This window comes from Phoenix dactylifera, chromosome 3, assembly GCF_009389715.1.
Source record: "Phoenix dactylifera cultivar Barhee BC4 chromosome 3, palm_55x_up_171113_PBpolish2nd_filt_p, whole genome shotgun sequence".
NCBI classification, from domain to species: domain Eukaryota; kingdom Viridiplantae; phylum Streptophyta; class Magnoliopsida; order Arecales; family Arecaceae; genus Phoenix; species Phoenix dactylifera.
Genome location: NC_052394.1, coordinates 1,557,814 through 1,584,423, shown reverse-complemented (window position 1 = coordinate 1,584,423; position 26,610 = coordinate 1,557,814). Strand labels below are relative to the sequence as shown.

Below are 26,610 nucleotides of genomic sequence, written 5' to 3'. Positions count from 1 at the left end.
TGATGGGTGGGTTAGCATTTTAGCGGACCCGGTTTCGGACATCGAGCCAGAATTGCATTTTGTTTCTATTTCTGAGCTGCTATTCGAAAAAATAAGCACAGCAGACATGCATGCGCCTTCCATCTATCTTATCTTTACACTTTATAATATATATATATATATATATATATATATATATATATATATATATATTCGAAAATAAAAAAGAGAAAAATACATCATTAACAACGTATCAATCTTATTTTAGACAGATTGATCGCAAATAAAATCCTGAGCTCTCCAAATTGCGTTGAATTTGAGGGTGTCTCAATAACGGCTATACATATATTTTGCGAGTATCACCCTAACTAGTGGTAACAAGCTAGTGGCATATGAAATATAAAACTTGCATGACTATCACCAGCTCCAAAAATTTAAGGGAGCATTTGGTATGGGATGATCATCCCAGAATCAAGGGTGATATGTATGGAGGTGATGAGATCACCGCGTTTGGTTGCACCATGGTGAATCTATATAGCGGTGATCCTAAATCACTTTCGCTCCTCAAATCACCGTACAACCCAGTGATGGAATGCCCGTTCTTGAGGTCCGAAAACCAAGATCATCCCATGACAGTGATCCTGGGTTGAAAGTTAAAGACAAAAATACCCCTCAATTTAGCAAAAAAATTGATATATTAATATACCATCAATATATTATGTCAATGTTATATATATAAATAATATTATATTGATATTATATATTATATTAATGATATATGTTATATTATAATATATTACTAATCATATTATTATCATATTATTATTGAAGGATAATTTTAAATTATAGCGAAAATATATTATTATATTTTATATTTATATAATGAAAATGATTAATATATTACTCCTATTTACCTTATTTTTTAATCAAAATAATTATTAGTATTAAAAAATCTATTATAAGTATAAATAAAAATATTAATTCTATATTTAAAAATAACATATTTTTATAAGATTAATAATTTATAGGAATAATAAATATATTTTTATAGAATATATTAATAATTAATATATTGATAAATATATTAATATTTTATTACAATATATTTTATATGATTAATAAATATATGATAAGGGCTAGTAAAAGTAGAATATGTGACAAAATTATGGAGCTATTATATGAATTAGCATATTGACTTACATTTTTAAATCATGAGAATTAAAAACACATAAAAAATCCATCTAAGATATATGAGGGGTATTTGTGGTATTATGTAGTCGGTGATCTTAAATCTCCATGCTATACCAAATAAGTTACTCATGGATACCCGAAGATTTTTAATCACTGGATCATAGCCTACCAAATACATTGATCTTAGATCACCGGAATCAAATTACCCCAGCATTCGGATCACCGGAGATCTTAGATCACCGTGATGATCCTGTTGAGGTTACCAAACGCCCCTTAAGGAACATAAGAGATGCCATCTGGCACTTTTCTCTTCGTGGTCATGTACTTATGCAGCCTTCTGCGGCTGTCCGGCTTTTATGAAGATTGACAAAATCCATCACATATGCGACATCAACAGCTCATTGTCCCTCTTCCAATGTGTTTTCCTTCCAATTTGTCTCCAACAACCTAGAGTTAGCTAAACAAATTAAAATGCACAACTAATTAATCTCTGGAACAAAGATTTATGCACACAAATATGCCAAGTCAGAGCATTGCCCAGAATTTGGTCCAATCATGATCTAGCCTGATTTGGGGTAGCGGAACGCTTAAAAGTATAAAACCAAATGCACTATGAAGATCAGAACTAAGGGGTAAAAAACAATCAAATATAATTCACCTGTATCCATTTCCGTATTCGATCCGGATCCGATTTTCCTAAATAAAAAGTATCTGAAACATCTGAGTTAAAACAAAGCATCCAAATACCAAACCACAATGCTTCATCTAATTTATATGAGTCATGCTTTTTATTTATTGAAAAGTATTTAGATTATTAAATAACTATTTCATGTATATTATTATATTTTAACCATTATTTGCTAAAAACATCATTTTCCTTTGATAGAACTGAAAAACTAATTTTAGATATTTTCAACACTTTTTTATCTAAAAATGTTTATAAATATAAGTAACTTCAATGCACTACTACATTTATTTATAATTTTTTTACATGCTTTCTAAAAAACTAGATAATTCATGATTATGTTTTTGTGGTATTTTTTTTTATTTATGCTATAATTAAAGACTAATGACAATTTTGATACAAAAAATTATTACTATTTTTTATATTATATTTTTACATTAAATAATTTAATTTTTTAACTTGAACTCTTGGCCAGGACGATCTCCATATGAATTTTAATAACCATGTCTGAATCTTTAAATTATATTACCATCCTCTATGATTATGTAATTGATATTAATTTTCATCGTCGCATTAAACTAAAAATTCGATTTATATCCAAATAATATCTCACTTATATCCATATTTGGATAAAACAATGAATATAACTAATATTCGACTTATATCTATACTTTGTCTAAATAAACATGAATATACATGAATATACTTAATATCTAATTTATATCCTCAATCATTTAAAATAAATATAAATATTAATTTTGATATTTATTTAATATCCCCTCCATATTTATATTTTTAAAAATAAAAATATAAATATGACATATCAATATCCAACTCATTTTTAACTCAGACCATTCTAGCACAACGTCTGCACAGAGCACCTTAATTTTGGATTGCACCCAGACCATTCTAGCACAACGCGTGCACCCACAGCACCTTAATTTTGGATATAATCCAATTAACTTCAGAGTGGATTTGGTCTAACCATGACAAAGGCAGACCCTAAGGCGCATCTCCAAAATCTAAACCTAATACCAATTGAATTTACAGGTCAAGAACCGGATGGTTGACCCATTCGCACCTTAATTTCCAATTATGGTCAAGCCTTGGCTTGACCTTGACTGCCGTTCCTGTTCGTATCATGCAGACACAAACGATGCTGGCCAAACCTGTAAGTACACACGAAGTATCGCTGTCAACTTGAAAGCAGGTTTGAAATAACCCTTCCTATTCAAACAAGAGCCCAATAAAGTAAATAAAAGCACACGAACTTATTATTTTATATGGAGCAAAACTTTTCAATACACGATTTTACAACACTGGGAAATCCTACAATGACACAAAACAATACAAACAAAATGAAGAGAAGTAACATAAACTAACCAAAATTCTTTGACACACCTCAAACATTTACACTTAGGATCTAGAACAATGGATCAACAATAGATAAGCTGCCTCCAAATAGTAATTACAATCAAACATTATACAGGATCAGAGCTTGCTCTCATGATGTTGGTCTTCTACTGAAACACAAAATTTTTACGACCCAAGGATGCCTCACAAAAAAACTGCATGAACCTCGGTACTACAGATACAATTACAAAAATTAATGGCCAAAACGTTGTTTCCCATGTGGTGGAATCCCATCTTCAAATGCTGGAGGCTATTATCTGTAACCAGAGAAATGAATAGCCGCTTGCCTATGAATGGTTTACCTCTATATCATGAGCGATAGATTACAGATCCATTGGAGAATAGTTTTACCTGAATGGTGAACAAGAAAACGCCCCTTTTCTGATGGTGACTGGCAGAAGAAAAATAATTTAAATCAATTAAATGAAGGAAGTAACTCAAAAGGTCCCCTGTACATCGCATGCCTCTGCGGTTAATATTTATCCAGGTAAAATGCTCAATTACAAGCTTTGTTCAAACACCTGCAAACAAAATTGCCAGAAAATTCATCAGTAACTACCCAGAAGAAACTACTATAGAAATCTAAGAAGAAATGAAAAGTGTCTACATTGATTTTGTCCAGTGACCTTATCTATGCAGTTGCTTAGACTAACAGCTGTCTATTACATGTGATGACCATTAACATGCCTTCCTTATGCAAAATCACCTTCAATTTAACTCCAAGAACATTTTCAAATAAAATTAATAATCAGATTACCTCATGGTAGCACTGGTGGCGAGTTCAATCCAGATATGTCAACTTGGATCTTTTAGAAACACTAGTAGGGTAAAGAGCATCAAGTCCCACCAGACATTCCCCGATGGTTGATGTCCATTGACACAACCAAATTTGATATAATCTTCTAACTTTATAATTTAGTTCCAAGATCATTTGACAGCTGTAATATTCCACGCATTTGGAGGTAAGGATTCTCCAGGAGTTTTTCATTGTTGCACTATTTTTTTTCGAGAAAAAGACAAAGATGTTAGTGAATATGTTTATTAATGCAAACAAGATCATATGTACAAATATATTTCTCTTTAGAAATGAGTTTAGGCAACATGTGAAAGAGTTACAACCTGTTGTGCTTTAATAATGAGGCTTTGAAGCATGCGTTGGTAATTCTCGGGCTCCTCTGTCATCATTCTCTGTGAACCAAAGCAGAAACAGTAAATATCGTACAGGCGATCACATAAAATTGGTTAAATTGTAAGGAGAGGAGATGATTGTGAGAGAAGGAGAAGGCATACTTTCAACAGAAAAGCAGCAGAGTAATATGCTACCCTTGAGTCTGTATCATCTAAAAGTCCTCTGTCAACATTGAACAAGCACATCAATGTCAAGCATATCCAAAAGACTGGTAAAGTGTAACGCATAGCATGGGTGGGCAAAAGTACCTGAAAAACTCCTTGCCTTCAACTTCTAGAAAAGCTTCTTGATCAGCAATGCATTTACCAATTAAAAGTAAAAGAAGAGCAGCCCGTATATCTGATGTAGCGCCAGGTAGATTCCCTCTTCCTTTGCTGCCAACAGCAACACCTAGTGCAATATCATCAGTCACTGCACCAGCAAGTTGTATTAAGGGCCAGTAGAACAATGATGTTGGAACACGAGCCACTAGCTGCATAGGAGCTATAGCTTGTCCTCGCAAAAGCAATGCTGCCATTGATGCTGTCTTACATATTGGAGTGTCTTGACCAGTGCCCTGACTGGTGCTAACATTTTGTGGCAGCTCATCTTTGCAATCATTATTCTGAAGTGTTTCTTGTGACACACGAGCTTCCATGTCACCTTTGCAAATTTCAGTTGTACACCCAAAAAGATGGCTGAGGCTTTTAAGATTCCCAGAAGGCATTTCATTTGCAGTTTGAAGCCTCAGACATAACTGAGAAAATAACATGTCACACATCTGCATACAAGGAAGTTTAAATCAGAGAAGAGAAACACTGAAGAAAGAACGAAGGCTACAGAAATGTTTTGGTATACCTCCTCTTAGAAAGTCGTTAAACTCAAACATTTGGTCAAACAAATTTGAAGAGAAATGCTGTTCTACAAAAAACATTTTGAGGTTTAAAATCTAGAGCGTAATTACCTAGTGCTTGAAGATAGAATGAGTCATTTTAAACAAATTATACTAAAAAAAATAACTAATACAAACAGAAGTACACAAGGAAAAAATCTTGCATATTACAAGTTCAAATCAAATCAGCAGTAAATATCCATTTCGACAAAAAGGATGAGTTTTCTAAATACAATTGTAGAATCAGGAAGCAAAGACTGCAAAACCAGGTCGATACCCATCATCAGCATATCCTTGTTATGCCAAGATTTTAATCACTGGTTTTGGTGAAGGCATTGCTAAAGCATAAAAAGCAATAAATTAAAATAACTCAATACTTCTAAAACAAATTCTAAGAAGAGATTGTGGCAAGAAATCTTTAAAATGAGCAAGACAGGTCTACATTAAAAAATCTGACAGCAAATGTCATTAAGGTATAGAAGTAAAACATCACAAATTACCTTCAAGATGTTGATATAGTCAGTCTCATTAATTTGAACCACCAGTGATAAAGCAGTGGTCATTATGTCTATAACTGCATTTGCTTTGTCCAAACGGTTTTCACTACAATCAACACCTTCATGGTTTACATGCTGCATCTCACTTTCATCAAGCAATAATTTGCATCGCATGAGAAGTTTCTCCAAAACATAAAGAAAGCCCCATCTGATAAAGTTGTGTTTTGACTTCAAAAGCCCACACGTTATAGAGATAGGCAGTGGAACTTCTGGACAAGTTGAATCTTGATTGCCAGTGACACCAATTTGCTGCTGCAATTTTCTAATGTTTGACCATATACTCCTATCATTATCCTCACTGATTTCTGAAAGAAGCAATTCGACTAGACATATATACCCATGATGGCGGTAAGCATATCTATCTGAGTGAAGAAGTGAGTGTAAAGTAGCCCAAGAAAGTCTAGCTTTTGTACCAATATCAGCTTCTCCAAGTCCATTCTCAATACTCTTAATGGACTTGTAAGATTTTGTTATTCGAATCATATACAAAAATTCATTATCCAATCTGGTGAATGTGCCTATAGTTGCATCAAGTTTCTTTGTGATCTTGTCCAAGAGCTACACATAAGAAAAGGATCCAATAGATTATATCAATGACATGGGAAGCAGTAATAAAGTGCAGAAATTAGTTTTTTGCGCCATCATATCTTTAACCTGATTCACATGCTCAAAATAGACTGTAAGTGCTGCATGAAACATCTGGTTGCACAAGTGAACACAGAACACAGCATTTATATTTATGAAAAGGAATCACATGTCATCAGTTACAAGAATATTGCTTAAAGACCAAGTGTAACAGAAGGGTCTCATCCATTATCATTTTCAACTGTGTAATGTAATGCTTGCACCTTTTTGGATTACTACAGACTTTTGTAGGGCAAGAACTCAAACTCAAAATTCCTAATATTCAGATAACAGTGATTGGTGATGCCATGGTAACACTGGAATAAAACATGAATCAAAAGTGGACACCTAGAGAGTATTTGATAGACAGTTTTACAGGTAAACAGAGTGAAAATCAAATTGCAATAGCTCTCAGGCTGACTCCTGAATATTGACCAAGTGATTCTCTCATTGCATGGGTGGCTTTGAGTAAGCTTGTCAGCATCTTTGTTCAGACTAGAGGATTATGGAAGATCAAGGATTGCTATCTAGCATATGAGAAGTACAGAAATACAAGGGCTGTACATCGCTTTTAAAAATTGAGTAACCTGCTAAAATAAACACTAGAACCAACTCTAACTCCCGATTTTTGTGCTTGTAGCCTCAACAGCCTATGGACAAGCAAACTCAAATAGAATTTTATTTTGTTCATCCAAACATGTTATTTTGGATTGTTTGTTCATATATTTCCAAATGCATTCTTTGCTTTGAATAATAAGATATAATAATATTCACTGGGAGAAAATTACCAAATTTTGGCGTTCATAGTTCGGTGAGTTTGATAAGGCTGCAGAGATAGATCTTTTCAAAATCTCTCCAATGCCTTCCACGCCATGCTTAACAGCAATATAAAAGGCTTCAGGTGCATCTGCAAGCGTAAGCATGGAAGCAACAGGTTGAATCTCATCATAGGCATAGGCAGAATTTCCACCAGCCAAACAAGCTTCATTTATCTGATGCACAACATAGTCAAAGAGAACCAGAAATAAATCGCGCTTTTCTTCCCTTGAGTTGGCCCGTGAGTACTGCAAAGTAAAATGAGATAAGTTGCCTTCCTGGACAACTATAGGTAAATCTTGAACCAAGAAATAAACATCATTATTTTACCGAACAGATCCTTCAAAAATATACTCAAAGAAAGCAACATTAGGCCACAGGAGGAAAAAAGAATGCAGTAGAGCATAAACGTATTGGAAGCTAAATTATGACTTATTTCCCCAAATGTTACCAGGGCACCAGTATTATGACTAAATTTTAAGTTAACAGAACTTTTGAACGGTGAAGGAATTTTTTTTTTGTGGTAGAAACTGTTCAGGAATTTCAATGTTGCCAAAATCATGACTTGATTTTATAAATCATATCTCAACATCAATTCTCTATATTTTAACTCAAATGTTTCACTTTAAAGCACTAGTCAATTCAAATAAGAAAATCTAACCCAAATGAAGTAAGAACTGTTCATAAGTATTTCGAAATACAGGCAATTGTTTGAAAGATGAATAACTTAGAGCACACCTCAAGACATATGAAGTCAATTCCGCCAAGATGATCAACTTGTTCAGCAAAAAAAGTTGGAGTAACTGAAGAAGCTTGCATAGCTCCATTTGGAGTTTGATAGAACATGTTTGCCAACATGCAGATGAGCTTGCAATGAACTACTTCTGCCCATGAATGTTCATCACTGATCTCTACAAGGGTCTTAACAACCTGTAAGTGAAAGAATACAACAGAAAGGCAAAAATAGATGAGTGATACTCCTAAACAAAAATGTAACAATTCACCAGGCAGAGATCAATTCAATGCACCATGAGAGGATACCGGGAAGAAAGACTTCTTTAAATGGTTTGATCAAAACCTAGTCTTAAGCCCTAAATCAAATCTAAACCATGGTTCACCCAACTGCATGCCGTATTCTAAACTACTAAGGTAGAGCGGTAACTCCGTTCTTTACAAAATGCACATGGCTTGTCCATCACATATATTAATCCTTCAACCATTCCCCATCTCCCCCCTATGATTCCAATTCTCTGCATTTATAGTTGATTAATAGCATATGAATACCGGTGGAAAAGCATATAATGCATTCATAAAAAGTAAGTGATGAGAGGATGAGCCTTGGTGCAATAGTAAAGTTGCTCCATTGTGGCCTGGAGGTCACGGGTCTAAAACAAGTAAACAGCCTCTCCGCATGCGGGGGTAAAGGTGCATCTGACCCTCCCCAGACTTTGCAATGAGAGAGCCTCATGCACTGGGTTGCCACTTTTTTATAAAAAGTAAGCCATGGTTTATCAGCTAGAAGCAAACTTCTAGAGTGCAACATATTCATGACGAACTGATGGGGTCACATGGTGTATTTCATTAAACAGAAAGTGAATCATAACATGATAATACTCCACATGTATAATAGTAGCATATGGACTGGTTGAGTCTGGCAAAATTGAGGTGGTAAGGTGGATCCATGGTAAAACTAGTGAAATGCAATAAGATAATGTGCATGCAAAGAAGCCTGAGCAGCCATAATGCAAGATGAAGTGGTCAACACAAACATCTCAAAAACGTGGAACAAATTCTAGGGACATCCTAGTTTTGGGAAAAGGAAAGCATATACAGGAACGGTAAAAAAATGCTTGAAATATTCTATGACATTTGACAATGTATGGCAATGAATGACTAGACATAATCCATAAAGCAAAACTATACAAGGCATGATTGGAGGGCTGCTCCTTGTGCATTTTAGAGCAATTTAGTTCTATGCATTCAAGCTAGCTTTTTGAGCTGCTTGGATTTGCCATTTCTCAAGCCAAGCCCAAGGTTAGACCAGAAATTGTCAGGGAAGGAATGTTTAGGCTCATTTCAACTATAAGCTAAGCATTAAAATGAGTTCCTAACAGAGCTTGTTCTGGGCTGAATGAAACAGTTATAGAGCCAAGTCCATGCTGTACATGAAACACACAATTCACTTGCAGCCTTACACAGTGGCATGATGCGAAGACTTCATATTCGAATATGTCCAGTCCAAGCAGATCAATGGCACGCCTTTGCACATTTATAATGTGAATCCATGGTTAATCAAGTTAGAAAAGGCCAAGAAATTATATCCTAGTCAAATTAAGTATTTAAATTGTTAAAGAATTGTCAAATTGTTATCATAGAGCTAATGTTTTCAAATCTATCTTAATTTAAGTCATGCTTAATTTGCAACCTGCTTCAAGGTCTTCCCTGTAACTTGGCTACTCATTTTTGCCTTTCAATAACATATTCTCCATGCACCTTGTTCTCTCCAATTGTTGACAAATTAGCCAATTTCAACTTCCACTGCAATAAAGAGTTCTGCCCTGACCATTTTAAGTCCTGAACCCTTGCTATGCGACAGTACTTGCAAGTTATAGCACGACCATCTCATCACAAGCATTGTCCCAGTCAATATTTGAATCTCTTCATTGTGGATGCAATAACTACTACTTGCAAAGGAAAATGAAAGTGCATCATATTGCCTTCCTTCTCAAATAAGTGCTTTTCTATTCCACTATAAGAGAAACTTGAAACTGATGTGAAGTGCATTGTTGACTAGACTTGCAGACCTAATAATAAGCATAAGAATGCAAGCAGCTGCATCCAATGTTCTAGAACACATTAGAATTGCTTATCAAACCATAATTTGAAAGAAATTACCATAGCCTCTAAGCAAAAGATATGACCACGAACTAATGTAATATTTGGAGAAAAAAAGTAGTAGAAAGCTTGGCATCTCACCCTTATGTCAAGACCTTCCAACCTGCTCCTTAATATTTTTCCTCTATCACAAACAAAGTAAAATAGACAGCTTAGAGCAGATGCCCATACAATTTCTTCCCTTTCTTCTGTCTGCAAATAGTCAATCGGACATATTACAAAATCCAAAACAAAGACAATATTAGTTAACGAGCTAGATTAGAGCAGATCTTGAAACATCAAAAGGAACAGAGGAGCAAGAAACAATGACAGATCTGTCCAAAAGTTTCTTTAGTGAAGAAGAACCAATTCATGTGAAAAAACAAAAATCTTTTAGGCAATTCATGACACTTTATCTGTCAATCAAGATTCTGTTCTATCTACTAAAGCATTGTTGGGAACACAATGTGCAAAGTTGTGCAGAAAGTATAACTCGCAATCTCGTAAGAAAGTTCCAATAAAAATTCCAGAAGTGCTGGCTTCTTTTTTTTCCTTTAAGAAAAAGTAGGAACAGCAGCCAACAAGACAAAAATACAAAAATAGAAGAAAACAGATTGTAAAACACTTAGTGTCAGAAAACAAGTAAATTTAACCCTGTCGAAAGCTTTAAGGTCATTGTTGTAAGCATGATTAAAATACTTAAAGCTGCTAAATTAAGCACATAGTTGTCAGACAGAACTCAGGCAGCACTGACCTTGCATTCCCAAGGTTACCTTACTAAGACAAGTTGGTGAAGAAGAGAGAGAAGAAAACATGGAGAGAGGGAGAAGATAAAGGGTTAAAGATATGATTTTCTTCTCGCCACTATCACTAGAGGAATAACAATGTTTTAAGAAAAATAAAGACTTACACCATCAATTCACCACTTCTAGTAAAAAATTACAACTCAGCACCTCATGCCAAAGCTTCTCTTGGGTCTTCTCTCTACACCATCGCCTACCAATCATAATGACCCTAGTGTACTATTTGATTTGCAGGAAAATAAAGATTCATTCTCTGTGCCAACTTCAGCTGCAGGACTATATGTAAAGATGGCTATTCATCCTCCTAATCAAGGAGTTAAACAGGGGACCTATCTATTTAAAGTTGGGATCCATGATTCACCATTAGTAGGATGTCATTTGGATTTGATTGCATATAGGGAGTGAAAAAGAGAAGAGAAACAGGGCATGAGAAAAAGAGTGTCTTGAATGAATGTTAGATGAAATTAATGGAGACTTCTATTGAAGCTAAATGCAGGAGGGAGGGATCTACACATATTTTGGAGTTTGAATTGTCAAGATAGTCTTAATTAAGGCCAAAATGTCTGATCGGTGAAAATTATTCATGCTTTAGTCAACATCCCAATACATAGCTTTAGTTATTTGTTCTGTTTTAACTTTTAAGAATAGGGGCACTCTTGGAACTAAAGTGTAAAAGCTGGGAAATATTTCACATGCATGACAAGTAATATTGTGCATGTGCATGTACATGTGTGTATATACTTGTGGATGTCTATGCGTGATGATCGTAGCGAGGGTCATGTAAGGCATACTAAGAACTGTCTATTGCCTAGGCATTTGCATGGGTAGTTGGCCAGGATCCTTGGGGGGCTGCACTTAACAATGAACGAGCAAGTCAAGTCCATCTGAACCAACTGCAGCAATTCTTCGACGTTGCAATAAAAAAAAATCATAGATGAAATGGAGACAAGTTCAACAAAATCCTCCAAAGGATCATAACTAACAGAAATGATATTCAAACCGGCAATCACCTGAACAAGAAGGCGAAGAATCTCAAATAATATGGCCAAAAGCCATGACTCAAAATTATCAACAGCTGAAGCCATCCTCCGCTGCATATTGGACTCTGTAGCCATCTTTCCCTGTGTCCCCCGTTGTTCTTCAATGGTCAAAGGAGGCTCTTGTAAAGGTTCAGCTTCATCAATTGGTGGAGGATCTTCATGTAACATAGGCTCCAGTAATTGTGCATGGACACCAAGGTTTAAAATTAAATCAAAAGCCCGGATCCTAGAAGCAATTCTCTGAGAGCTAAGCATACCCTGAAAGGTAAAAATAAAAAAAACAAAATCAGGAAAACCACCTATGTTATCCCTCAAGGAAGTCATGAACCAAAGCATGGCACCTCTAACATATAAAGAGTTAGCGGGGCAGCAATTCCAGGATCCATCACATACCTACAAAAAGAGATTATATTCATATTAAACTCATCCTAATAATACAACAAAAAACAAAGGAGATTAAAAAAAAAGAGGTCAGCATAGATGGAATGCTTGTCAACTGTCTTTAGTCTTGCATGAGATTGCAAGTGGAAAGCTTCATAAAGCTAACGACTTGTTAAATAATAAATATTACAAAATATTAGATTGTCCATTCAACTTTTTTCAGTAACTACAACTTCCAAGAAGGCTAGAAAAGTTCCAATTAAGAAAGGGTCAAAACATAAAAGTTGGAGGTGATATTTGAAATAGAGGCTATGGTGGTGATGAGAGGAGTCATGTAAAATTTATTGGTTTTTATATAAAAAAGAATTCTACTAAATTGAGGAAGGTCAAATTGGATAGAAGTTTGAAAGTTGATGGAAAAGATTATCAGGTATCTATTTTTATCCCGTGCTCATTTTTAGGATAAATTAATTGGAAATGTGCATGCAGAGAATGAAACAAAAAGATTAACACTGAACAAGAGTTGAAGAGATGGTAAAATACTGCATGGTAAAATACTAGTTGTTGATTTATAATGCAAAAATGGATGTTATGCATTCAATAGTGGTGATTTTTCTATCACAAGAGATCTAGTAATTAACCAGTGATTATGAATGAAGTCTATTGATGCAAATTAAAATATAGACAGTCATGGTAGTTAAGGGTCATAGATAAATATAATGCAGAAAAGTAAAAATAATATTTGAATATAACAAATCAGTGGCTTTTGTATAGGCCCAACACCACAACATTTCTGTTATAAATCTCAACTAGTTTAGCCACCATAATACTCGAATATAGATTAAGTGTAAGTAAAGGATAAAACTAAGAGATTGGGTCATTTTAGGATAGGTTTTTGGTATTCTGCCTGATTTAGCTGTCTTGGTTTACCTTAGTTTTGTTGCGAAACATCATCATTGTTGGTAGTTGCTTGACAGTTGATGATGCCTATCACCTCTCCCAAGGATAGAAGCCATCATCAACTCAACTAACAGCTTTTATTTCGAAATGAAGGACACCACAGGAATGTCCTATTCATGAAGTCAGCATATATAAGCTGCTAGTGCAAGGGACTCCATTAAGAACATCGACATTTGAAATTGTAATGTCAAAAGGCAACCAATGGTATTTAAAATTGATTAGGTATCCCATCAAGTAATTAAGGCATACTTAAGGTCCAGATTGCCTATAAACATGCCCAGCAAGCATGTGATTTTACGACAAGCGTTCTCATTCGAGAATCTTATTGAGCTCGGTGAAAAATTCCTACTCTGCTTCAGCAACCACACATCACTTACCTCTTTGACGATGTAAGCTAATACATTAATGAAACATAATTTTATTAATACCAAACAACCAGGATAAGAGCTGGCTCTACAGCATTTTCAGATGGATAAGTTTCTTTAGGTTAACAAACCAAACCTGAACAGAAGGCATACAACTTGTTGCCTTTTTATCATATAGCAGGCTTTGCTCATTAATATTTTAAGGGCCTCTTTCTCTGATGAAAGCTAAGCTCAGCAATTAATTAGGTGCACTTACCTCAACTTCTATAAAACAGGGTGTTAAACTCTACAAAAAGGAGAAGCTTGTTATCGGTGTCAAAAACAAGGAATGAACCTAACCCTTGTTTGAATATGGGGCCAAGAACGACTACATGTGGTATACCACATAATTCATGTGCCTTTGTGGATCCACTCTTATCAATTCTCTTGGAGATGCAAGCACACCACTAGTTCCAGAATCTTCACACAACATACAATCTTTAGCAAGAGGTATTTATAGTAGAAATAAAACATACAATCTTTCAATAGTCTTGTGTTATCAGTATAGAACATTTCATCCATCGGTCAAGTTCATTATCAAGCTAACAAGTTTAAGGACAAGTGGAGAATTTATAAGAATTTTTTGTGGAAGTTTGATAAAGGAAATGAAAATCAAGGTGCTTTCATTGGTCGAGCACACACCAATAACAGAGAGATGCGAAGGCATCCTTTGAATGATTGATGACTATATGTCATGTAACATGATCTCACATTCATGTACCCAGTTTAGGTTCAAACGTTGCAATTTAGAAGATTTTGAGAAAATGGGATGCCCAAAATTTCATGATATTATAGAGAAATTAAAACAAGAAGTGTTAATGTAACATGAAGATAAGATTACAATTGGGAATCTCAAAAGAATTAGAATATGTTTTCGCATCTGTTTGAGCATACATGTCAATAACAAGTTTGATGAGCACACTGACAGCAACATCCGTGGCAGGCTGCCCACTCTGCTTAGTTAATTGCGATGAGGCATTCAACTGATTCACATATGGTGAAGAGGACTCTGAGCAAACTTCAGCTATGACTTCGCAAATTTCAGCAGGATTCAGCCTCAAAGGTTGCTGCTCACTGGTACATGTTTAAGTGGATAATGAGAGAGCAAGAAATTAAGCACATAACAGTTTCCAAATACAAGATGCCAGTTTGCCAGCCAACACAGAGCTTGAAAACCTCTATGGAGGTGCATATATTAGATAATTATCAAGATATTTAACTGTTGCAGCAGAGCTTCTTCATCCAATAACAAGTTATTTAATAGATACATAAGCATTATGTCTTTTCATGATTTGCTAAGCTTAGTAGAGTAAGAAAACAGTCATAATACCAGTCATAGTAAATCCAAATACTAAGTTCATGTCAAAAACCCACTCCACCCAAATTTCTGACAGACAATACCACCCACCCTCTTCCTACGCTGATTCAAGAATTCTACTAGTTACTTTGTGCTGCCGGCCAGGTAACTATAGCAAAGGGATGGAAGTCCCACTTCTACCTTCCCCCACCAGGGAAGATCATGTTCCATTTTTTAGTACTACATATTACCCAACCTTGGCCAAGGGGAAGCCAAAATGTGCCAAACAAGTTCAACCATAAACTAGAACAGCCGTCATTTTCACATTCAATATTCATCTGCATGTGGTAAGGTTGTTAAGTGTGAGGACTTCCCTCTTAAACCAGCTTGAAATGTGAAATGTTTCAATCTTTGTAATTCAGCAATAGTTATTGAACCCCTCACTGGAGGGATACAAGGAGTAGTTTAGGTCCTCTGGGAAGTAGACTTTTAGTTTCCATTATGGGCATGCCTGCAATACATGTCAGCCTTTGAGGCTTTTAAGGTGCCTCTTTTAAATTCATTGTTGTGTATATAATGGTGAACACAAATGTTAAAAGTTCACCATGAGTTGCAGGTGGGATTATGGAGGAAAACCCAATTCCATTCTAATGCAGACCAAGTCCAGTGGCATCATCACTGGAAAGTTGCATATGAAAAACTTCACAATGGAGCCTCTATTGGCATTCTACCTCTAATTCTTTCATTCTCTGCACTAGAGAAGGGGAGCTGAGGTAGATGAGAATAATTGATCTCCCAAACTACTATTACCATGTTACAGAATCCTGTGCATGTTGGACACCTAGACGAGGCAATCATGTCGGAATAGGTCGGGTCAAAAAGTTGTCAACCCAAATAGGAACTATTTATTAAACACGTCAAAAACCCAGATTCAAAACCCAACCTTTTTAGTGAATAGGTAACCTGCCCTGACCTACATAACCCATTTACTAAAGTTGGTGAAATCAGGTTAACCAAGTTATACACGCTAAGTGGATTTTGAATGTGTTAAATGGATCTAAACAGTTTAAATAGGTTAAGCAAGTAGGGTTAAATAGGTACAGCCGCCTATTTTCACCTTTATTTTGTTTAGCCTCTAAACCCACTTACCAAGTTAAACAATAACCCACCGTCTCAATTCTCAAATTTACTTCCTTCCAACTCCTATAGTGTCCACTGAAATCTTCCCTTCCCTTCAGATCTCGCCCTAGTTGACAAGAAGTGTGCTCTCACTTACCCTAGAGCTTTTAATGATGGAAATTTTTTTGGAAATGGTGTCAATCCGTTTTTCTCATAATGGGATATTTGCTAGGAAATGTGAGTAAGAGTGCAAGGGAAACTAGCAGGAAACTTCCATGGACCACCACCAATGGACTACTTCTCAATGGTTCCAAGAGGTTTCCATGGAGTTTCTCTTAGATTTCTGCTTGTTTTTACATCGCACTTCCCTCTACTTGCTCCAGTAATTCTTCCAAGCATGGTTCACCATACTTGACCATACTGCCCGTACTGAGCATACCGTGCTATACCGGGTAGCAAACCAATACTCAGTACGAGGGGCAAGCAAGTCTTGGCACCATGAACTGACTCATACCGACACCATACCAGGCTAATCAACATGGCACCGGTATGGTAGCAAAACCAATGCTGCGAACAATGCTTTCATTACCATTTCCTGCATTCTTTCGCATTGCGGAAACTATGTTGTTGTCCCTACCCCTTCACAAAAAATAGTTTATCCATAGTATAGAAAGACTTGTTAAATTAGCTTGATCAAAATAGGAGTTTGCCTTTTGATCAACATTGATCTATTATTGGACCTTCCCACCACAAGGTCTACTCAAGTTTTATTTCATTTCAATTAATAGTAGTTAGCTCAACTACCTATCTAGAAAAATATATCTCACATCCAACAGCTTCCCTATATCCTCCACTAACACACTTTCCACATCCACATTAACAATTAAATTATTATTCACACTAATTTGGGGAGTTATGAACCAGCAAAGCAACCTAAGGAAAAATCAAGTTACATAAATGCCTCAAGTTAGCACCATAAAAAACTCAAGTACCATAAGCATATTACTAGTTCGTAATAGGGAACATTGCCTTTTCAACCAAAAAGCAACCAAAGGAGTTGCTTTATAGGCTAGACAACACCTTATTGAAAAATGTAGTGAATGGTACAGACATGAACAGGGGCAACATATTTCAAACCCTTATGGTCAAGGATAAGCTTCTGAAAGTATTTAAACGAGCAGTTTTTTGATTAAAAATCCGTTTAATCCATATGGTGTGTGTGTGTGTGTGTGTGGGTAGTAAAGTAATCTGGTTGAAGGGGGCCTCGCCATTCTTTGTAATCCATAAGTGCAGCGGCCCCGCCATAGCAACAGCTCCCCCTACTATCCCAGCAAGGCATCCACCCAAAGCCTACGGACTCAAAATCATCCTCATAGGAACCACCTCAACCATCCCAGTGCTTCATGCTTAGAATCATTTTAAGGGCAGGTAGGTTATCATGCATCAAAGATTTGATGATAAATCAAGGGACTTTAACCTTGTCATCATGGCCTTCAACATAACTCCATAAACATATTTCAACAAGTTAATCAACCCATAATTCTTAACACACCTGGTGCCCTTAGGTAAGCTTTCTTTTTGTACTGAAGTATCACCTTATTCTTTCCTTAACTCAAGTTATTGCAATGATTCATGCAGCTTATATAATATTCTCGCAGATCATATGTTCCCTCACTAATTTCAATATATTCAGTGTCTGCTTTCGACACTCAAAATGTTATGCAGAAATCATGGTCACAAGAACTCCAGTTTATTGAATTTTTTCCAATTACTCCTGAAAAATCTAGTGAAAGTTAATTTCATGTCATGGAAAGAGTCCCTTTAGAAGTTCTAGAAACTTCCGAGCATTCATGAAAATATAAAAAACCAAATATTATCTTAAGTTTCATTGAAATATTGCTCAATCGCCCATTTACTGAGATGTGTTGATCTTCTTAATATTCTCTGTTGTTTTCTTCTCCTACAAATAATTTTTTTTTTTGTTTTTGCAACATATAAACTTCTGTCGTTGCAAAAAAAAATCAGAATCCTGACCTTGTTACTATCTAAACAATCATGATGGCACAGAGAAGTTCAATATCCAAATGCACGCAAATGAACCTACTTACTTGATTATTACTATTGTTACAGGAGATCCATGAGATTGCAAAGAGCTTTGGTTTAATACCTGTAGTGTTTATACTGAAAAAGAGGGCGGGCTCGGGGATGGAATGTGCTTGCTGGGACTTCCTTCCTACAGGAGAGCAAGATATTAGTTACATGCACAAATTCTAATCAACAATTTTGAATTTGACAAAAAAAATAAAGAAATTAGTTTAAACCACGCACTCCCAGATGGCTGGACAAAATCAACAATTCTTAGCACAGTAGTGTGATCTGATGGTCTTTTTTTATAATAAAGTAAAAGTATAATATAAGGATCGCCGAACCAGTACCGTATCGGTTGGCACCCGGTACGGTTCGGTACCGGTTCGAACCGAACCAAACTGGTATGAACTGGTTGGCCCTAAATAACTTCCATTTGTGAAAGTTCTCTCTCTTTTCGAACTTTTTCTATGAATTTAAGTCTAATTTAATTTTTTTTATGTTTTCTTGATTTTGTTTGATATTCTCCGTAAGGATCGCCAAACCAATACCGGGTGCATCTTATTGTTTTAAAATGATACAAATCATAAAATGAACATAAAATATCTTCAAATCAAGATACAATCAATTACATACTTTTGAAGTCCAACAAATATCCATAATGATATCTAAAATTGGGTAGAGTGGTAATCCCTCTCATAGCGTCCGCTGTGGCAATATGCAATAGCCCCAGACTTGGTGCAAACCGACCAGTTCACACTAAGTCCAAGTCAAACCAGATCAGTACCGGCCGGTTTTGGCTAAAAATTACCGGTTCTGGCCGGTATTATTGAGGTTCCGGCTACGGGGACAAAACCGTGTTTCTAAGTCCGGGTTGGCTCGGTTTGGCCTGAACCAGACAGTACAGCTCAGTTTGGCAATCCTTGGTATAATATCATAAATGCTCTAACAATATTGTGAACAGGCATGTAATTGTCCTTTTGAAAGGAAAAACAATGCAAAACTAACATGAAAACAGATGAACACCCTTGAAGAATCAGGGTTAGCACATTTTTAGTGAGGACTACAAGGTTGGGTGGTGGGCCTCTCTATAAGCAAAAGTTTTGGGTGTTAAACCTGACCTTGGCCATTGACAACTAGTCAGCTTTCTTCATGTTGAGTTAGCATTGCTCCTGAAAGAATCCTACAAATATTTGGAATATTTAATTTTTTGTCGTACTCCTGGTAGCTTCCTTTCAAAAAGCTTACATCATATTTTACCACAATTCAATCAAACAGTACATCTAAGATCTACAATCTTGATGCCTACATGAGAATGCGAGCAACTTAGGCCTCGTAACTACAAATTAGTTGCAAACATGGCAATAACAGATGCAGCTATGCAAACAGCAACAAGTGATCGAAACAGCCAGAAACCAAAAAAAAATAAACAGCTACTTAATGGTACTAGCAAAGGAGCACACTACCAAACTTGATGAGGAGCTGGTTTCATGCGTTTTGATGCAGTTATGGCTTTTAGATGGCTATGAGATGATGCAAAATTAGTAGCTGCAGTGGCTGTCGAAGGTTGCAACAGGTCAATGTCAAGTAAATCTTGTGTTGCAGAGTAATTCCACGCCTTTTCCTTCATTCTCGCCTCCATGTCCCCCACCAGAAGAGCTGCAGCACCAACTTCTAGGAAACTATGAGTACAGACATCTTGGGGCATCATAAGACCATTACTGTGTCAAAAGACATTCCAGTGAGTTTCTCACATTTTCCCAAATTTATGCTAATCAACCAAAACTGAACTTAAACAAACACCAAAACAATCTCATATGATGTTACTTCGCACATAGATAAGCAGCACCCATGATTTACCTTTCTCTTGTGAAAGATATTTGGTCTTCTCTATCCCCAGGCCATCGGCATTTGAGGAGGTCAAAGAATATATACTTATTATTCTCTCCTCCATCAACTTTTTCTAGACTTGATAATCCAGAAGCAGATGGACTAGAACCTTCTCTCGACTCAAGAGAGTCCCTATTGCTAATAACTTCTGGACTTAGTTGAGATGTAAACGATCTACTTAACAAAGATGATAGAGTTGGAAGAGAGTGCTTTGCAGAAGTTGAGGCACCAGATTGCGCTAGTGGTTGAAATGACAGTTTAGGAATATGTCGTGCCACCAGAGAACGAACATAATGCAAGGACTTTACAAGTGAAGCAGATGCAAAATTGGACACTGGCAGGGAAGGGACAACAGCATTTGATGCTACTGCTGATATTCCAGAATGTTGACTTAATGATTTGGACCACAATGATACTCTTCGATTGGTCACAGATTCACACTCGGCAATTGAGTTTGCACAGAACAGATCAATCTGCCTCAATGTCGGCACCTTTGGTACATACCTATTAGAGAAAATTCAAGACAATAACTCTGGTTACATATATTACTGCTGCATTAGCAACGAAACAATATCAATTGAATGTCATGAAATGCCAAAAAATTACATAATTAACTTACCGAAGAAGATATCGTTTTAATAATGCCACGCACCTTGGCACTACGGCTGGGCTGGTCCAAGCAAAACAAGTATTAGAAAAGATAGTGAATAGTTGAAAATGTTTTAATTTTCTTTCATATTTTCCTTTTTCTGATGGATATGACATGATCAACCCTACAAGTTAAACATGGCAAAATTCAAAGAAAAAGTGACAGGATTCAAACTAGAACAGTCAGTCCCATATAGCAATAGGAACTCTAACAAACAAACATATATTATATCACTAATTACAGAAGAGAATCAAAACATTAACATGCATGACACAAATATGAGATTAACAAATGTAAAACTAGACGAACCCTTCAGGCAGTCAAAATATAAAGCATTGCTGTCGACATGTTTCCACATAAAATTCATTTCAAATGCATGGATTTCATTTGGTGAAAACATCATGAATACATGTGAAGGGCCTTAAATCAAACTCGGAAAAGAGAACAAAAGCCTGAACAATTTCAGAACATGATAAAATGAGATCTAATCAGCAGCAAAATGAGAATATTCAATTGATGAATAAGCATTTTGTTATAGATTTAGCATTACATCATCAGTCTGTCTTTCTTGCTGATTCAGTTTCACGAAAAGATACATCATGAAAGCTCCTTTTCCCATTTCAAGACATTCCTAAAGATGCACTTTGCAAAAGGATCCAGACATTATCTTTATTTATTAGATGCTTTATCCTCATATTCTTGAAGAGAACATTTAAGTGATGATGCAGATTCTTATGTTCTTATTTTCCAAAATCCAACCATTTTGCTCTTTTGCATCAATGCAGTTGTTTGTTTTTATTATTATTATTATTATTATTATTATTTTGAGGATTTTGGTACAAGTAACAAAATAGAGAAAAGAGATGATAGATATCTGAGTGCATAAAAGAATGCCTCTTCAAAATTAACTTACAGAGCAATCTTGCAAGCAGTGATTTGCAAAAGAAACAAAGATCAGCTTGAGAGCATAAAGACCATGCTCGGAACCAATAAGTTTCAGTACTGTGGGAAAAAAAGAAAAACGAAAACCCTATATATGAAAATACCTGCGATCTCTCTCTGCAAGTGTATGTTCTACAAGTACACTGTAAGCCATATCAGTGGTTGATGGGGAAGCTATATAATCCTGCCAGCATATAATCACTTCAATATCAAACACAAAGAAAACTTTATATATCTTTCCTCACAGAGCTAACAAATCAGTTTCATTGAACAAATGAGGAGGCAATCCAAACTGATGCATGAGGCTTGTGGAATAATTATTATAATATAACAATAGTAAAAACAAACAATGAGGTAATTTTTAGAATTAACAAATTTGGTGACTGAATGCATTCAATGTATTTATCACAGATGGAATGCTGGCATTAACTGCAGCACTTCAAACTGTTACAAGCTACCTGGAGGGCTATCAGTAACCAAATGGGGTGGCAAGTAGCTAGAGTTATTGGGAGTACTTTGACATTAATAAGATGTACAAATATGAAAGAAAATGGGTATTGTGGTGGTAGTGGGGTATTTGTGTGTGGAGGGGTAGAGGGTAGGGGAAGAAAGATGAAAACAAACAATCCTTGACATGAGAAAAGAATACAGTAATGGCAAGTTATGGCCTGCAAAGCTCCAATATTGTGCAAGAGCATCATTACAATGTAGTCTTATTAGCGAGGTGCACATCTATTCTAGAATATACCCAAAATCCAGATGGAAGCATTGGGGATGCTTGGTGCCTTTGCGACTCCATGTCATGTCAATGAAAATGCCATGCTCTAGTTAAAATTATAATACCAGTATGAAACTAGCACGCTGTTGTAGGGTGCAAACATATTTAAGCATCATTACACAAGCATGCTAACTGTCAATTAAAAATTGATCTGTTCTGTTCCCAAAAAAAAAAAACATTGATCTGTTCAATGTACAAAGCATCAAACATGTTTAAACAGTTTATTTAGTCAAATTGTTAATCTTATCTATCAAAGCTAATGAGCATATTCTAATTTTTGGACAATTTTACTCCTGGCCCTGTCAACTACACTCTCCAGCAACTCCATGTAAAAAAATATATACATCCAGAACTCAAAAAACATGTGCAATCCCTATAGAAAAATTATGTCCATTCAACTTCACTTAAACATACAGCTTATGTATATCTGATGGAGCTAGGGGCAAAAGTGTCTACAACTTCAAAACCAGGACATTCTTGCAAATATATGGAAGCAGTCCAAATACGTAAAGAGGAAAATAAAGTGGGCCATTTACAGAAACTTCTACCATCACTTCATAACAGAAAAAACTTAAAAGGACATGACTTTATTGGGTTTGGTTCAGAAGTAAGGCCGGAGCAGGTTTTTAAAAATTCAAAGAAGGGAGAAATAACTATTTTGGTCAAAGCTGTTTATTCCTAGAATAACATTTTGATTCCAAATTATATGGTACTTCTGGATCTTCCAAGTAGTTGGAACAATCCCCAGAAAAGAAAAAAAAGGATTGTGTTTAGGCATACTCTTTTTCTTTATGGGGCTATGGGTTATTCTTTGTATGTTAGACTATCGTAGTCTTTAACAAACCACTCTTAAGAGTAAATGCGGATGGGTTCTTAAGACTAATGTTCTGCGCTAGTTTCTTGCATTCTTAGAACTAAAAGAATCCCGCATAAATTGGAAATCTCGCAAATATATCAGAGGGAGCTGACTCTAAAGCATACACTTTAATGCCATATTTAACTCCTAAATATATGAATTGCCCATTATATATTACAGATCCTCTTTCTATCCTTAAGTGGCATAACCCTATATCAAAAAAAGGAAAGATTTGTCGATAGTCATTTTCAGTCTGAGCGTGTCTGCCTATCCATCAGATTTCATCCCTAGATCTCATTGAGAAGTGGACTGCAGATACAGGTCACTAGCGTAAAATGTGACAGGTGAATTGTGATAAACTTGGCATAGAAGAACAAGCAAATAAATTGAAAAGATTAACTCTTGCAAACTTAGTTGAAGCTATAATTGGTTTCATCAATGCCCAAGAACATTGATTCAGCTATAGGACATTGTGGAAGCACCAATGTAAATAAACAAGTGGAACCCAAAAAGGTTTTTCATGCCAGGTTCACATGTGAGTTCACCTGGTATAATGACTAGCTACATGAAAAAATGGCACGTGGCAAACATTGCAAGCAGCATACAGTCAATGTCGTCTTGCAATGGAACCATAAAATGGCATAGCAAACAACCAAATGCATATCTAGAATGGTAACCTCAATAATGATATGCTACGAACTTATAGGCCAGAAATACTAGCTGACTATAAGAAAAAAGTGGCTAGCAACTTCAGCAAATAGCAAGGAGGGCTACCAAAAGATTTACGAATCACAAATTTGACACCACATGCATGTAAAGACAAGAACTGCAAGCAAGCAACATTGACCTAAGAATATCAGCAAGGCAAGGGCAAGATGACAAGTTGGTTAGTTGAATCTAATAGCAAGAACTGACAAAATTAATTAGAAGATGATCAAAGTCTCATGGTTAAAAATGGTTCAAGCTGTTCACAAACAGCTCGTGATCAGCTTCGTAATGATCGGCTTGCTAAAGCTCTGTATGAATTTGGAAAAGAGCCTAACTCAAACAAAATTTAAAATTTGGCTCTTAAATAAGCCAAACCTGAGCGCTAAAGGCTTATGAAAGCAAATAAAAGTTCGGCTCAACATCATAAGAAGGTAACTCAAGATTGCCTTTCATTCAATCTCGATTGTAATCCTTATGAGCCAAGCTAGAATACCTTCTATTAAGATTAGCTCGAGCTTCGTTAGCCCTTTCATACAGCAACGACAGCTGAATAGCCTACTCACTTGGCTCGGCTAAGCTCAACACACCCAGTTGCTACAAGAGATGACATCTATCACAACTGCAACTGTAATAGTAGAAAGAACTATATATCTGAGATATAAGGCAAGAAAAGAAACCTTCAATCAAAGAAAGCTGATCCATGAAGATTGCAACAAAATTGGAAAAACAAAAGTTACTCAAAAGCATGGAACATAGCAGGCAAGCCCAATAGCCATTCTTGGCCATGCTACGTTCGTTTCAATTAAACATAAAATAGTGTTCTTTTTGAAGTGAGTTCATTTATATTTTTATGATTATACATTTTTTGTGCTTCTTTTCTTTTAACCATTCCAGTTGCTATTTTAGACTTCTTATCAAATAATAACCCTTAAAGTGTTCGGAATAGACATTGTCAAAGGTCCAACAAAATTCAGTATACAAAATATAGGACTACATAAAAGAACTAACATGAAGGTGCTGTAAGGAATTCATAAAGAAAAAGCAATCCTATAGTGCACGAGATGAAGGCTGAAAAGATGATGATTGCTGGACAAGTATGGTTAAAGTAGAGATCAGTGGCCAATAAACTATCTCAAAATCCTAAAATCAGCGGATGACTAAAAATCTTCCCAGCCTGCCTGCCATTAAAAGTGCTAAAATTAACTACAAAATTCCATCTGCTAATATTAATTCTGGCAGAATGAATATACTCGTAACAAGTAATTAAGAAATAGAGATAAGCGTACAAATAGGTGCAATCAACAGCCAAAAATTACAGTTCAAGGTCAGTGATGGCTTCTCCTATTAGTTTTACGCTAAGAGACCTCACCAACAATACCAAGAAGATTGAGAGAGACAGAGAGAGGGGAACATAAAAAACAAGTAGAAACGGGAATTTTAAGCTACAGACGGAGGAGAAATCAAGAGCAAAGAAACAACCATAGCTCCACACTGCATCCCAAGAATCAAATCCTATGAAGCAAATCTGATAGATTCCAGCCCAATTTCCCAAATCCAACCCCACTTTCAATCCAAAAGATGGACGTAGAACCGCGCACAATTAACCCTCGATAAAATCCAAATCTGAGATTAAAACGCCCAAGAACCCAAGAACAAGGAAAGCTAGAGAACAAGAGAGCTCACCCGGAGAGTCCTGGCCGCCTCGGAGGCGACGGCAGAAGGGTTCCCATGGAGAAGGTTCGAAGTTGAGGGGGAGAGGCAGTCGGCGACGGCCCGCCGGAGCGGCTCCGGCGGCTTCTTGGCGGCCGGCGACGATCTCTGCTGCCGCCCGGACGGCGTCCCGTAGAGCCTCGCGCTCGCCGGGCTCCGTGATGGGCTGTAGCTGAGCGCCCTCTTCGGCGCCCCCACCGGCTCCTCCGCCGGCATTCTATCCCTCGCTCCTCTCTCCTCTCCCCACCCGAGATCACTCCCTCTCGCCCCCTTTTATATACAGCTCGCTCCCTCTTTTTTTTTCTCTCCCTCTTTCTTTATTTTTTATTTTTTCAACGGAACCTCTTCCTCTATTTCTCCTTCGCTTGCTCCACCGCATTTGAACGCGGCATGTCTCTCTCCTACTCTCTTCTCTCAGTCGAGGAAGAGCGACTTGGGGAAAGGAAAGAGAAGGAAAAAAAGATCGAGGGATTCGAGAGAGAGAGAGATTTGTTGGAGTTTCGAGAGAGAAAAAAGAGAAGCTTTCGAATCCCCGTTTCGATTTGTCCGTGGAGCGTCGCCCAGCGGCACCCACCGAGAGACCCTAGAAATGGAATGCCATCCGTGTCTCTCGACCACTGCCCAGGGTGCTGTTTTCAGGTCGGCAATGTGCGTGGGACTAGGAGTTTGGTATTTTTCGAGAGGATAATAGCTGGCAATGCTCCCTGGGGCCCACCAGCTGGGCTTCTTTTTAAATTAATTAATCCACGCAGCTAGGACTTCGCTAGTATCCAGATTCCAGAGAGGTAA

The 26,610-nt window shown here is 36.5% G+C and overlaps 1 protein-coding gene across 3 annotated transcripts; it reads right to left on the bottom strand.

The window, feature by feature from the left end:
* Positions 1-3,102: 3,102 nt before the first annotated feature.
* LOC103703436 lies at positions 3,103-26,398 on the bottom strand. Of its 3 annotated transcripts, none has more exons than XM_008786274.4 (19): positions 25,795-26,398; positions 21,874-21,953; positions 20,798-20,848; positions 20,149-20,682; positions 19,755-20,009; positions 18,371-18,436; positions 14,682-14,861; positions 12,384-12,435; positions 12,013-12,300; positions 10,302-10,412; positions 8,064-8,255; positions 7,298-7,573; positions 5,829-6,443; positions 4,706-5,217; positions 4,559-4,619; positions 4,388-4,456; positions 4,026-4,263; positions 3,620-3,789; positions 3,103-3,525 (listed from the first exon to the last, which is right to left on the bottom strand). In XM_008786274.4, exons 1-17 carry the CDS (start codon positions 26,035-26,037, stop codon positions 4,177-4,179), a joined length of 3,672 nt encoding a protein of 1,223 aa, XP_008784496.1. In that variant the 5' UTR covers positions 26,038-26,398; the 3' UTR covers positions 3,103-3,525; positions 3,620-3,789; positions 4,026-4,176. The 3 variants fall into 3 exon arrangements, with proteins under 3 accessions (XP_008784496.1, XP_038980119.1, XP_026658908.1); XM_039124191.1 differs by lacking the exon at positions 25,795-26,398 and adding an exon at positions 25,591-25,732; XM_026803107.2 differs by lacking the exon at positions 25,795-26,398 and having other exon boundaries at positions 20,798-20,843.
* Positions 26,399-26,610: the final 212 nt, after the last annotated feature.